The following is a 14,848-nucleotide window of genomic DNA, read 5'->3' as shown; positions in this document are numbered from 1 at the left end:
AAACCCAAACAAAACAAACTGGCCTTGGGCGGCCTTTGCATGGGACCTTCACATCTCTCTACACCTGGCCAGTTACTCCTGCAGGACCACAGCAGCTTTCATTTCCATCACGAAAAGGAAGGTGTTGTCTTCTAAAATAAACTAATCAACCTGAACACTTAAGGTTAGCACAAAGTCTTCTCAGAGTAGCCAACTTGGCCTCAAAGTACAGCAAAGCTCTAATGTAGGAACAGCTGAGCACAGATGGCTCAAAAGAACCAAACTGACAAAACCAAAGCAGATTCTAAACAAAAGCACCTTAGTTCTCATTGGAAAACAAGTTCAGCTTCTGTTCCCACTTTAGCTATCAGGAGATCAGAAGCCAATTCCAGGGACCAGAATAGAATTTGAGATAATACCACAAAGATTTAATTTCATATCAACCCACCAGCACCAACATAAACTTAACTCTAGACACTTAAGTAGAGTGTCATTCTATACCATGACATGTAACTAATTTCTTTAAAAAGTTCCTCTTCAATTATAAAACACATATATAACCAGGCCATCAGATGTCCCTTTAAAATGTCTTCAATATCGCCAGGTGGCAGTGACACACCTTTAATTCAGCACTGAGATCTCTGTGAGTTCAAGGTCAGCATAGTCTACAGAGTGAGATACAAGTCAGAGTCTTGAAGAAACAAAACAAAACAATGTCATCTCATCAGACAATGTAGAAAAAATGGTGTTGGGCTGGAGAGATGGCTCAGTGGTTAAGAGCACTGATTGCTCTGCTAGAGGTCTTGAGTTCAATTCCCAGCAACATGGTGGCTCACAGCCATCTGTAATGGGATCTGATGCCCTCTTCTGGTGTGTCTGAAAACAGCTACAGTGTACTCATAAATATAATAAATAAATCTTAGAAAGAAAGAAACAAAGAAAAAAATGTCATTCAAAAAAATGCAAAGATGCTCATAGCTCTAGTTTGTTCAAAGACCACAGCAGATAGGGCTCTTGTTTCCACTCTAGGAGCATTATTATCTTAGCACCTATACAACCTTCTCCATTAGAGTCAGTCTCAACCCTAGGACTAAAACACAGATAGATACAGATCCAACTTTTGTATCTCTAGTAACACAGAATGTTCTCTAACAATTTCTAGGAACTACACATAAATAAAAGTCAACACTGTGCTGGAAGGGCATTTTAAATGGGCAAAATGAGTAAAAAAAAATACATAATTAAAAAAACATGAAAAACTTGTAAGTTAAACAAAAATTACAACAGAATGTCAAATTTCCAATATAAATACAATCCAAAATAACCTCATACACATTTATACCACCTACAGAAAGAGCAGGCAGGAGAGAACATGAAAATGCTAGAAGACCAATCCTAGGTAACTTGTGAGCGTGTGTTCTGCGGTGCTGCGGACTGAATTCAGGACCCTGTGCATGCTAGGCAAATGTTCTACCACACGCACACCTCTAGTCACTTCTCATTCAAAATCATTGATGAAACATTTATTGGCTATTTACTGAATATCTGCCAGATTCTCAGGCATTTAACTACCACTGAGCTCAGAGATCCCAAGATTTCATCAAGGAAACTAGATTTGGGGACTGTGGATGCAGCTCAGTTGGGAGAGCATTTGCCTAGCACAAAGGAAATCCTAGGTTCATGAGAACATTAGCACTACGTACATCAGTCTTGTAATTCCAACACACAGATGTAGATACTGGAAGAAAAGGCTATTAAATTCACCTCAGTTACACACCAACTCTGAGGATAACAGACTCAAAAACAACAACAGGGGCTGGAGAGATGGCTAAGAGTATGTACTATTCTTGCAGAGACCCAAGTTTGGTTCCCAGCACCAATATCAGGCAGCTCACAGTTGCCTGTAACTTCAGCTCCAGGGGATATGATGCCTCTGCAGGCACCTGCACTCACATACACATAGCCCCCACACACATAATTACTGTATGTAGGCAATCTAAGGCCCTGAATCCAATCTGAGAACAGTCTGTGACATTGGTTTCTTCGTGCTGTCCAATGGATGGATAAATTGTCTAGAACAGTGTTTCTTTTCCCTAGTTGATTTCTGATCACAATGTCATAGATCAGATCTCCAGGGGAAGGGTTATGGGAAGAAAACATACTCCTAGAGTCTCTGGAAAACCATGGCCAAAATGTTCTTTCCAAGCTTTCAACCTCACTGTACTATTTACATTTCCTTATACTTTTGCCAAAAAGTATAGCCTCCTCTCAAAATGGAGCTTAACTACTTTATGGATGCCAAAGAGCTCAGGCGCTGTATCACACACTGTACCAGAGTTTATCCATATAGAACCCTAGGCTGCTAGTCAAGAATCCAGTACGCACTTGGGAGGCAGAAGCAAGCAGATTTCTAAGTTCGAGGCCAGCCTAGTCTACAGAGTGAGTTCCAAGACAGCCAGGGATACACAGAGAAACCCTGTCTTAAAAAACCAAAAAAAAAAAAAGAAAAGAATCCAGTACAGCAGACTGAACAAAGCTGAGACTTTTCTCCAGAGGCATCTGCAAACCCTGGCATTCCCATGAGAAGTGTTTTCACTTAGGGTTACTCTGGGCGCAGTACTGTCCAATGTTAGCAGATAAGCAAGCAAGGGCAGCCACCAAAAAAGCAGGATTTGGTCAACAAATAACTGTCAACACAGAAGGCTTCACTCTACACCACACCAGTACCTGTTTTCTTTTGTGCTGAGGATAGAACTCAGGGCCTACAAACGTTGGGGTGAATGTTCTGCCACTGGCACCCCCCCCCCACACACACACATAGGATCTTACTTAGTTTCTCATTTGTAACATTAACCATTTACCCAACTTAAATCGAAGAAAGTACTTCTCCAATTCCAGGATTCAAACAGGATCAATAGTTTTCAATTAAGTCTTATATTAAAAAACAAAACATTCCACTTCACATTTTAAAAAAAAGCAATACAACTGTTACAAAACCATGCTGGCGGTGGGCTGGCAGATACATTTTGTTGTGCCTCAGCTATATCTCAGAGTTCTGCTTCCTCAACTCTGGTTCTGAAGTAGGCACGGTCAGAACAGCAGTGAGCAATGACCGAGCAGCTTCCCGTGTGTTCCCCAGACAGGCCCTCTCCTTGGCTTGACTAAGATGTCTCTCTCCCTGACACTCTGGCCACCTGTCACCAGGCTAGCTCCTTTCTGGGGGCCTGCTCAGTCAATTCTGGTTCCTTGAGAAAGGTGTGATGAGGGCAGCTATGAGCAGAGCCTCTGCTCTGCTGTACTGCCTCCACAGAGAACACTGCTACCCTCCTCACCAAGCAACCCTTAGTGACAGACATGTTCTAGGCAGACTGACCCACAGCAGACATCACCAGAGCCCCTTTGGCCTTTGGCTGAGATGAACGGCTGGAGTAAGATCTATTCCTCCTAGGCTTATCTGCTCTTAAGAGAGAAGGATTAAAAAGGGATTCATTTCTGCTTTCCTTTTTTCTTCTTTCTATTTAGACAAGTGTCTGTCTCTGTAGCATAAACTGACCTTACACCCAAGCAATCTTCCTGCCTTAGCCTCCAAGTAGTGGGATTATAAGTACCACAGAGCACATCCAGCTAAATTTGTGCTTTGTAAGATGATTCCACATGGTGTCACTAATGGACCAGTGGTGAAATTCTGCTGGCCTCCCAATAAGCTCTACCTCCAAAGCAAGCTATTTTATATTGTTTTTTTTTTTCTTATAATGATGTTAGATCTAAGGGACTCAACACAGGGTAACTTCTGGATACTAAGCACATAAGGCCATTGCACCATATCCCTAGCCACATACAGACACTTTTCTAACCATAGAAGAAATTACAAATTAACTAGCAACAAGCCTCAAAATTTGGTTACGTATGTAGGTGCAAAGTTGGTTCATCAAATCCCTATTCTGGCCCTCAACCCAGTGCATTTCAACTAAGGCATCGTCTACTTCCTTCTTAATGTTGATTAAACATTTAAACAGGTAATGTCCGGCCGCTCCATCCAGGTGATCGCCCTTCTCAGAAGCCTCTCCGTCCTGGGCTCCATTGCTGGAGCCTTTACAACTTTCCATGAGCTCCATCCCTCCCCTCTCCTCATCCCTTTCATCCTCCATGGCTTCTGGAGTTTCCTCCTGGCACAGTAACTTCTGGCTGAGGCAATGGCTACCATCAGCAGCAGACTCGCCTTCTGGCACATCGAGCCCACACAAGGCACTCTCTTGGGGGCGATGGGCCCCGTCTTGGCCACTACTCAGCTCTTTGGGAGTGGACTTCCTCTCTTCCAAGGCTAAAATGACGTCCTCAGGAGCCCGAGGCACCTCCCGCAGCTGCCTCACTCGCTCTCTTCTCTTCCGCCTTAAATGAATCCAAGAGTTCTCTATGGCTGTCAGGAAAAGGCTAACTTCTTCTCTTCCACAGGGAATTCTCTTATGTTGCACCTATGTGGAAGAAAAACCAGAATTTTATAGGAAATAACTTGTCACTACTTATCAAATTCCTCTAATAAAAAACAGACAAACCAACCCCCCCTAGAGATGATGACAGCAAAGCTTCTTCAATGGCTGGCCACACACCTTCAGATCAGTGAGGATTTTCTCTATCCATGTCATTACACCCACTATGCCTTCCGCTGCCTCAGAGCCCAGAGACGAGGCTTTGAGAGATAATTCTTTCATCACAGACTCCAACACTATAAAAGTAATGGGTTTCCTTGGCTTTTCTAATTTTCTTCGTTTACTTGGAGGTGACTGAAAGAAAAAAGAAGAAAGTTATCCCAACAATTAGTAAAATGCACTACAGGACACGAGTAGGGACATTTCAGAGACTCTGTTCCCAACCACGGGGCATAAAACACAAAGGCCCTTGTAAACGTTCTTTCCAACACTGACACCAGCTCTGGAGGAGAGCTTCACCACTTCCTTCACTTCACAAACAGAAAACTAAGGCAAGCTATGTCGTTATAGCTCAGTCACACCATGAGTATTGGTAGGTCGGGATTCAGACTCCAAATCCAAACTCTTCAAATCCTATCACCTTTGCTATCCTCCAGCTGTCAGTGCAGACATTCTCCACACCAAATCACCTTTTCTATCTATGGTGCCCCATGCATGCCCATATGAACTGCACACAGGCAAGGGGTGACAACCTAGTCTGTAAAGTGTTTGTCATGCAAGCCTTAAGATGTACATCTGATCCCAAGAATCCTCATTTAAAAAAAAAATACAGGCCAGGAACAATCGGGGTCACCGGGAATCACATAGGTGGAAGAAGTTGGGTGCAGACCATTTACTGGCTTGCCTGTAAGCTGGGGATGAAGGATGCCAGTACCAATGAGAACATTACACTTGAAAGCTAGGGTCATGGGAATCCAAACCACCTTCAAACTTTCTACCTAGGGATTCAGCAGATTACAATCCACCCACTAGAGGGACTCAAGTTCCACTTAAAATACCAAAAGTGACACTACAGTAATTTAATTGTTTCTTTAAAGTTAAAACTTTCTGCCAGGCGGTGGTGGCGCATGCCTTTAATCCCAGCACTTGGGAGGCAGAGGCAAGTGGATTTCAGGCCAGCCTGGTCTACAGAGTGAGTTCCAGGACAACCTGGGCTATACAGAGAACCCTGTCCCTCCCCCCCAAACAACAACAACAACAACAACAACAAAAACCCAAAAAACAAAACAAAACAAAAAAACCTTCTACACAGTAATCTTAAATTACATTTAGCTAAGAATACACATATCTCCCTTTTGTTTGGGGGAGGGGGCAGTGTTGTTTAACTATGTTGTTTGGCTAGCCTAGAACTCACAGAGATCCAACTGCCTGTCTTCTCGAGTAAAGACTGGGATGGTTGCCAGACACACTTTTAACATACAAATTTGAGCTAATCAATAAAGTGAAAACATTTAAATAAAAATGTATTTGTTATTTAATGTATGTGAGTACACTGTTACTCTCTTAAGAAACACCAGAAGAGGGCATCAGATCCCATTACAGATGGTTGTGAGCCACCATGTGGTTGATGGGAATTGAACTAGGAACTCTAGAAGAGTAGTCAGTGTTCTTAAACACTGAGCCATCCTTGAACTAGGAACTCTAGAAGAGTAGTCAGTGTTCTTAAGCACTGAGCCATCCCTCCAGCCCTATAAAAATACTTTTCTAAGAAAGAAAATCTAAAGTGACCATGGTGTATAACTTCAGTCCCAACACTCAAGAGGTCAGTCTGGCTAACACAGCAAGTTAGGCCAGCCAAGGCTACACAGTGAGACTATGTCTCAATTTTAAAACAAACAAACAAACAAAAAAACTAGGGCTGGAGAGATGACTTAGGAGTTAAATAACCCCCAACACACATAATTCAAAAATAAATCTTAAAACAAAACAAAACTATGGAGTATAGCCAGAAAATACACCAAACTCACAAATTTTTATTTTGAACCCTCCCATCTAATCCACAAAAGCCTCTTGTTAAATAAGCTATACAGGGAAGCCCAGGCTAAGGGATGCCTTCAACAGAGGGGACTACCTCTAAATATTTTTATTTTATTTTTTATTTTTATGTCTACGTTTAGCTTACATGTATGCATGTGCTTCTACATGCATGCCTGTGCCCATGGAGACTAAAAGACAGTATGGGAATCCCTACAATGAAACATACAGGTGTTTGTGAGCTGTCATATGGGTGCTGGGAACCTAACCCAGGTCCTCCAAGAGAACAATAAGCACTTGTAACCACTGAGCTGGCTCCCCAGCCCTGTGAATACTTTACAAACCAGAGTTCCTGGGTAATGCTCACATCAAAAGCACACAATTTACTACAACTGTATGTCACCCTCTACCTTATCCTTCACCAACATCAAACTTCCTGAAGGCAAAACAGAGCTAATGCTCCACCTTACAGAATTAGAGACACAGGGAAAGGGGCTCTAAAAAGGACTTGTCAGCCATCACTGCTTCCCCATGTCCTCATTAGTCAGAAATGGTAGTACAAAAATTCTAACAACATTAGCTCTGTCTTTTTGTTGCTAAAATGAATCCAGACAACAGCAGTAGGTTTAGTGTTGACACTTGAATTGCTTGAATTAGAATTTTCAGCATTCAGCACCAACAGAAACAAGTTAGGAGGCCTAAGATAAGTGAAATCACAAGTTACCATAGGAACTTGCACATCATGCTAAGTGGCAGGGTGGGGGTGGGGGTCAATATTTCTGCTTAACCAGTTCTAGTCCATGTCTCCCTCTCCTGGACTGAAAGAGCATCCTCCTCCTGCCCAATCCCTAACAGGATCAAGAAAGGAATGTGAGGTGAGCTTCCCAGAGAAGCAGTGGCTGAGGGAAAGACTAAGTACAAGGAAGGGGAACCAAGAGGAAGGTCAAACCAAAATCTCCTGAGCAACCTGGTCTACCCTAGGGAAAAGCCACTGCTGAGCATGAGCGCCAGTGCTGAGAAACTGTTGCTGGGTTACCTCAAATCACACACGGACACCCAGCAGTTTAAGTGCATCTAATGGAACACTGGGGAATGCATTATTAGCAGCTTAGGGATGATGGCAGTGATGTGGAGGGAGAAATGCTGTGTAGTAAGGAAGGAATCTCAGGCCTTTATTGACTGACATTCTTTGATGGCTGGGAACTATGCAGGGCTACAAGATACCCTGAAAGGGAGAAAGGCCACTCATAGTTTCCTTTTCTAAGTAAGCAGACAGACAGACAGATTATAGATAATGATAGATAGATGCTGATTTTGCAGACACTCGCCCTTCAACATCAGTATCTGTGATGACTCCCTCAATCAAAGAGAGCAAAGGAAAATGTCCCTGAGCTGCTGTGGGGAGTGTCAGAGCCCATTATCAGCTCATTCCAGCTGTGTCAAAAATGTGGGCAGCAGGTTAAGCAGGCACTCTTGGAAGCAGGTGCTGCTTCAATTTCCCACAGCTGTTGTGTCTGTCTGGGGACAGTTTAGAGCACTGCTGATGATCCGAGCCATCTGCTGTGCAGGTCCTAGTAGTCTAGACAACAACAGGATAATATTTGAAGGAGGATGGGGCTATGAAAAGGAGAGGCATCTTTTTAATTAGTGATCAAATCAAACACTAACCTTTAGGCACCCTGCCATACAATCCAGAAGCAAATCTAGGCTGCCATAGAAAGGACATTCTATAGGAGCAATTTCAATCCTGCAGTACAACTAGTTGTGGAGGAAGAACTGGCTAAACTTCAAATCTCACTTCATGCCGGGCAGTGGTGGAACACACCTTTAATCCCAGCACTTGGGAGGCAGAGGCAGGCGGATTTCTGAGTTGTAGTTCGAGGCCAGCCTGGTCTACAGAGTTCCAGGACAGTCAAGGCTACACAGAGAAACCCTGTCTCGGAAAAGGAAAAAAAAAAAAATGTCTATCACAATTGTTACACTGGCCGGATATTCCTACAGGCTAGGGTTACCTGTGGTGGTCTGAATATGCTTGGCCCAGGGAATGGCACTATTAGAAGGTGTGGCCTTGTTGAAATAGGTGTGTCACTGTGGGCACTGGCTTTAAGACCCTTATCCTGGGGCTGGTGAGATGGCTCAGTGGTTAAGAGCGCTGACTGCTCTTCCCAAGGTCCTGAGTTCAGATCCCAGCAACCACAAGATGGCTCACAACCACCCATAGTGAGATCTGACGCCCTCTTCTGGTGCATCTAAAGACAGCTACAGTGAATTTGGCCGGAGCGAGCGGGGCCAGCAGAGGTCCTGAATTCAATTCCCAGCAGCCACATACATGATAGCTCACAGCCATCTCTACAGCTACAGTGTACGCATACACATAAAAATAAAATAAAATAAATCTAAAAAATAAAAAAAAAAAAGGAAAAAAAAAAACCCTTATTCTGACTGCCTGGATGTCAGTCTTCTCCTGACTGCCTTTGGAACAAGACATTGAACTCTCAGCTCCTCCTGCACCATGCCTGCCTGGGAGCTGCCATGTTCCTGCCTTGATGATAATGGACTAAACTACTTAACCTATAAGCCAGCCCCAATTATATGTTGACCTTATAAGAGTTGCTTTAAATAAATAAAATATCCAATTTAAAAAAAAGAGTTGCCTTGATCATGTTTTCTCTTCAACAGCAGTAAAGCCCTAACTAAGACAGAAGCTGGTACCAGGGACTTACTGCTGTAATAAGCCCGACCACACTTTTGTTTGGGAGAATGTGGATTTGGAAAGGCATGGAATACTTTAAGTGGGGCTTAATGAGCCACCCTCCTAGGAATGTGGAAGACAGTGGTGCCAAGGGTGATGTGAACTGTGCAGACTTGCTGGTCCGAGAGGCTTTAATGGAATGTTAGTATGTGGCCAAGGGTGATGTGAACTGTGTAGACTGGCTGGTCCGAGAGGCTTTAATGGAATGTCAGTGTGTGGCCTAGATACCGTTTTTGTGAAGAACATGGCTGCTTTTGGCCATTGTCCAAAGAGTCAGCCTGAGGCTAAGGTGAAGAGATTTATATTGCTTTGTCAAAGTATCAAAATAGTCTCATATATTGAAAAAAAATAGTCTGGTATAAATTCTGTTGTGTGGTTACTAAAGTTCACTCTTACAAAGAGGATTTTAATGAAAAGGAACAAGCTGAGAAAGGAAAAATATAAAATGTATGGTTCAAGTAATAAAGGGGCACCACAAAGAGAAATGGAGCTGAATCCTATGTTTAAGGAGATAATCGGATTAAGGGAGTGGTGACTTTGGGGCAAGATCCTACCAAGCTAAGCTTAGGTCCAAGCATGGTGGTACTCACTTTTATTCCCAGGAGACAGAGGCAAGTAGATCTCTGAGTTCAAGGCCAGCCTAGTATAGAGCAAGTTCCAAATAGAGAAAAGTTTAAGTCCAGGCGTAGTGTTACATGAGACAAGAGCCATGCAGATCTCTGAGTTCAAGGTTAATCTAGAGAGCAAGCTTCAGGACAACCAAGCTTAGGCAGTGAAGGAGTTAGAAAACAGAAAGCTAGTAATAATGAAACAGAACAAGGGTGGCCATGTTCCAGCCCCAGCAGGCAACACAACTCAGCAGCTTTGGCCATTGTGGCTCTGGCTTTAGAGCCAAGAATAGAAGGGACTACTGGGATAACTGATGCTGGTTAGCTGAAGCTAAGAAACTGGCCATGATTAAGAAGAGACCAGCATAACCAAGGTGAAATCTGGGAAGTGTTTTCTGAGAGCACAAAGAAGCTGTGTTCCAGAGATAGCCAAGGTTGTACCTCCTGCAACAGCTGTACTTGGTAATGTGTAAGAATCACCCAGGTGATGCTGGTTTTGAAGGCATGGAGGGGTCATGGAGAGCAACTGTGAGAGGCCAGGGAAGGCCATTGGTGAAGGTGCAATCTCAGTTGCCCAGGATTAAAGGGGTCATGCAAAGAAGTTGACACTTGACAGCATGAAGAGCGCCTATGAAGAGCAGAAGACCCCAGCAATTAGAGATGCTAGTACTGTGGGATGATTATCAAGAACAGCAGCAGCAGTGGAGTGGAGTCAACCAGAGCCTAGAGTGTTATAGACAGCAGAGCTGAAGAAGTAATGCAAACCCTTTGGAGGAGCCCAGAGGATCATGTGTGGATCCCAGACACTGGAATAAAAGCTGTAAGTTTGAAGTTGCCTTGGAGATCCCAAGATGTTAGAGATAGCAGAGCTGTGAGAGACCTCCTGAGGAAAGCTGCTAACAGGGAGCCCTGGAGAAATGTTTTTTTGCAGTCAACAAAGACGAAACAAGAATTGGCTGGGTGATGGTGGCTCACACCTTTAATCCCAGCACTTGGGAGGCAGAGGCAGGTGGATTTCTGAGTTCGAGGCCAGCCTGGTCTACAGAGTGAGTTCCAGGACAGCCAGGGCTACACAGAGAAACCCTGTCTCGAAAAACCAAAAAAGAAAAAAAAAAAGAAAAAAAAAAAAAGAATTGGAGATCTGAAGACCATTTTGACATCAGACATGGAGATGCAGAGTTTGGAGTTTGCCCAACTGGTTTCCTGTCTTGCTTTGGGGATTACAGTTAAATGATTGGATGACTCTCAGAAGAGACTTTGAACTTTTGACATTGTTCAGACTATGGAAACTTTATGAAGCTGGATTAAATGTATTTTGCATGATGCTATGGCTAGGAATGGCCCCCATAAACTCATGTTTGAACAAGTTTATGGGGGCCAGGGAATGGAATATGATGGTTTGAATATGCTTGGCCCAGGGAGTGGCACTACCAAGAGGGGGGCTTTGTTGGAGGAAGTATGTCACTGTAGGCATGGGCACCCTCATCCTAGCTGCCTGAAAGCCAGTCTTCTCCTGACTGCCTTTGGAACAAGGCATTGAACTCTCAGCTCCTCCTACACCATGCCTGCCTGAGTGCTGCCATGCTCCCAACTTGATAATGGACTGAACCTCTTAAACCCGTAAGCCAGCCCAATTAAATGTTGTCCTTAGCCGGGCGGTGGTGGCGCACGCCTTTAATCCCAGCACTTGGGAGGCAGAGGCAGGCGGATTTCTGAGTTCGAGGCCAGCCTGGTCTACAGAGTGAGTTCCAGGACAGCCAGGGCAACACAGAGAAACCCTGTCTCGAAAAACCAAAAAAAAAAAAAAAAAATGTTGTCCTTATTCTTATAAGCCTTGATCATGATATCTGTTTACAATAGTAAAACCCAAACTAAGACACTGATTAACTTCTAACCAATACATGCTAGGATTACTCTTATTTACAAATACTTTTCATTTCCCATAAACATCTGGAGAAAACTGTAGGAAAACAGAACAACACAGAATCGGACTATGTGTGACCTCCTGAACATAACATACATACATAAGAGGCATATGGAAATACCAAAGCAAATCCTCACTTACCGGTACTGTGACATCATCATAAAAACTCCACGCTAAGGCCCATCTCATTGTCCGACCCTGACAAAACTCCGTGAAGGTGACTTTAGGAACCTGAAAACAGCAAATACAGCATCTCACATGGAAGTTTGGTTTGGTTTAAGAGAGTGTCTCAGGTAGCTAAGGATGGCCTTGAGCTCCTGATCTTCCTGCCTCAACCTCCTGAGTACTGACAATACTAATGGATGATGCCATACCCACCTGTAAACTAAAGCCTCTCTATTTATGTTTCTGGCTGCTAATTACTGTTATTCTTTTGTTAACAAACATTATTTCAAAAATAAATAAATAAAAATAAAAGGTATATATATAATTGCCTGATAAGTTTTAGCTCTCATAAAATTATTAGAATTAATAGATAAATGTGGAGAGCGGTCGAGCAGGAGAGGCATTCGCCATGACAAGATGGCGCCTACTTCCGCTGTAACTCCTGGTAAACAACTGTTTGTGCATGTGCGTAGAGAACTGTTTGGGCATGTGCGTAGAGGGAAAGACGCCTAGTCACGGCCAATCCCAGGGCCTCACGTGGGGTGATGAGCAAACAGCCAATCATGGGCGGACACGCCACACTGTGGTGTATATAAGCAGTGCTGATTATTGGCTCGGCCCCTTTTTCCTCTGGAGGAGGCAATAAAACCGGTTGCTGCAGAAGGATCCTAGTGTCCGCGTGTCTTCTTGCTGGCGAGACGACTGCGCGGGCTACAGATAAACTCAAAGAATAAACACCTAGAACAGTTTTCTAGAGAGTCAGTGTAAAATGATTTAAGTAGTTTTTCTCTATTTCTTTGATAATGGATGTGGCTATGTGGCCCCAAACTGGCCTCCAACTTGTGGTCCTCTTGCTTCTCTCTCCCAAGTGCTGGGATCACATCTGTAAAGAGCCACAGCACAGCCGGGGATTGACTGCAGGGCCTCGCCAGATGAGCATTCACTCAGAAGCCTTTGTTTACTGTTGCTTTGAGACAGTCTCCTTTTTAGTCCTCATTTGTCTGGAACTTGCTATGGAGTCAGGCTGGTCACAAACTCAGCCCACCTACTCTGCATATAGCCTGTGTGCTGGGATTAAAGGCATATATACACCATGCCTGGCCTTGAATTACTTTTTTAAGGACAAGAGCCAACCAAAGTATGGCCATAAGCAGCTTTGTAATGTCCCTTTCATGTCCTAGATTTAATAAAGAAAAGGGAAATACTTTGTAGCTTTTAATATCCTTAACAAGAAATTTCGGCCAGAGAGATGATGGCTCAGCAACTAGAAGCAATTCTTGCTCTTCTAGAGGACCCAGCCTGGTTCCCAGAACTCACAGGGTAGATTACAACTACCCATAACTCCAGAAGAGGACCTGGCCTCTTCTGACCTTTGAAGGCACACACTTACCTGCAAACGATACATTCATACAAAAAAATAAATACTTGTAAAAAAATTTTAGAACACATTTAGCTTTAGGGTATAAAGAAAGCTGCTATACCCAAATTTCAACCTAAAAGGACCCATCTGAATGGTAATGACATAGCCTTACCCCCTGGACTCTAAGCTCTTCCTTCAGTGGAGCCAGACTGCACTTCTTTCCCAGCATACAGCTATACCACCTTGAGAAAAACATCAAGACAAACAAACACTGGTTATAAGCATTGTTCATGAGGACAGAAGCAAACAAATATTGAGTTTAAGTTACAAATAACTAACAGGCTGGAGAGATGGCTCAGTGGTTAAGAGCACTGACTGCTCTTCCAGAGGTCCTGAGTTCAATACCCAGCAACCACATGGTGGCTCATCTGTAATGGGATCTGATACCCTCTTCTGGTATGTCTGAAGAGGGCACAGTGTACTCATATACATAAAATAAATAAATAATTCTTTAAAAAAAATAAGGTACAAATAACAAAAATTGCACAAATTAGACAAATATTAGCATGAGGGAACCCAAGGAAACTTAAAAAAACTACGTTGGCTGGCACAATGGCCCCATAAATAAAGCCTTAAACTCAGTAACCAGATGCCATGGTAGAAAGGGAGGCGCTGTTCTCTGACTTTCACACACTCACCACGGCACCACTTGTGTGCACAAATGATAAAAAATTAATAAGAAACAAACTATTTACGGGTAGGATATGAATAGCATACATCCTTTTTTTGTTTTCAGTTTGGTTTTTGAGACAAGTTTTGCCCTGTATTACCCTGGCTATCCTGGAACTCACAATTTAGACCACGCTAGCAAGTATTGCACAGTGAAACCTAGTCATCAAAAATAAATAAACAGCTCAGTTCTCCAATGCTTTCTATATCTGGAGAGAGAGTGAAGACGACAAGTCCCACCTAATACACACACTGAAGGCCATTTTGTTTTAGGGCAGTCATTAGTCAACAACAAAAACGTAGGGCCAAGAGAAATGGTTTAGAGCACTTGCTGGTCTTGCAGAGGATGGAGGATCAGTATCCCAGCTCATAAGTGGTAGCTCACAAGCATTTCTAACTCCCAATTCAGGGATCTGACTCCTTATTCCGGTTTTCACAGGCACTGCACACACGTGGCACACACACATATACACAAGCAAAAACTCAAAATAAAAATAAAAATAAAATAAAAATCTCTCAAAAATAACTAAAAGGCATATAAATACACTAGGCACTATATTAAGAAAACATAGAATCCTTCCAGAGCTTGTATTCTGAACTGCTCTAACAGTAACACAAACCCTGAAGGCATGTAGAGAAAAATAGGTGAGTTAGTTGAAAGGTAAAGTGATGTAAATCATTTCTTCCAATTATTCTAGATAGCGTAGGAAATACAGAAAGGATATAAGACTGCACTTCAGCCAATAAAAGAGTGGATAGCGTGGGAACTGCCTTTTTTGTTGAAAGTGATGAGACTCTGTATACAAATGAAGGAAAGAAATTATAGAAGGTAAGTCCACAACCATGGCTGTCAGAGTTTACTGCTTCAAT

General features: G+C 43.1%; 1 protein-coding gene across 1 annotated transcript in view; it reads right to left on the bottom strand.

Moving 5' to 3' along the window:
* Positions 1 to 2,823: 2,823 nt before the first annotated feature.
* Positions 2,824 to 14,848, bottom strand: part of Mettl16 (methyltransferase like 16) — a 43,075-nt gene continuing 31,050 nt past the window's right edge. Inside the window, exons 7-10 of the mRNA XM_031353035.1 lie at positions 13,422 to 13,491; positions 11,866 to 11,955; positions 4,587 to 4,760; positions 2,824 to 4,451 (exon numbers count right to left, since the gene is read on the bottom strand). Of these exons, the coding sequence (XP_031208895.1) occupies positions 3,852 to 4,451; positions 4,587 to 4,760; positions 11,866 to 11,955; positions 13,422 to 13,491 (934 nt within the window). The 3' untranslated portion in view covers positions 2,824 to 3,851. The remainder of the gene's footprint in view (positions 4,452 to 4,586; positions 4,761 to 11,865; positions 11,956 to 13,421; positions 13,492 to 14,848) is intronic.

The sequence above is a fragment of the Mastomys coucha genome, unplaced genomic scaffold (assembly GCF_008632895.1).
Source record: "Mastomys coucha isolate ucsf_1 unplaced genomic scaffold, UCSF_Mcou_1 pScaffold5, whole genome shotgun sequence".
Classification (NCBI taxonomy): domain Eukaryota; kingdom Metazoa; phylum Chordata; class Mammalia; order Rodentia; family Muridae; genus Mastomys; species Mastomys coucha.
This window is presented reverse-complemented; position numbering and strand designations above follow the sequence as displayed.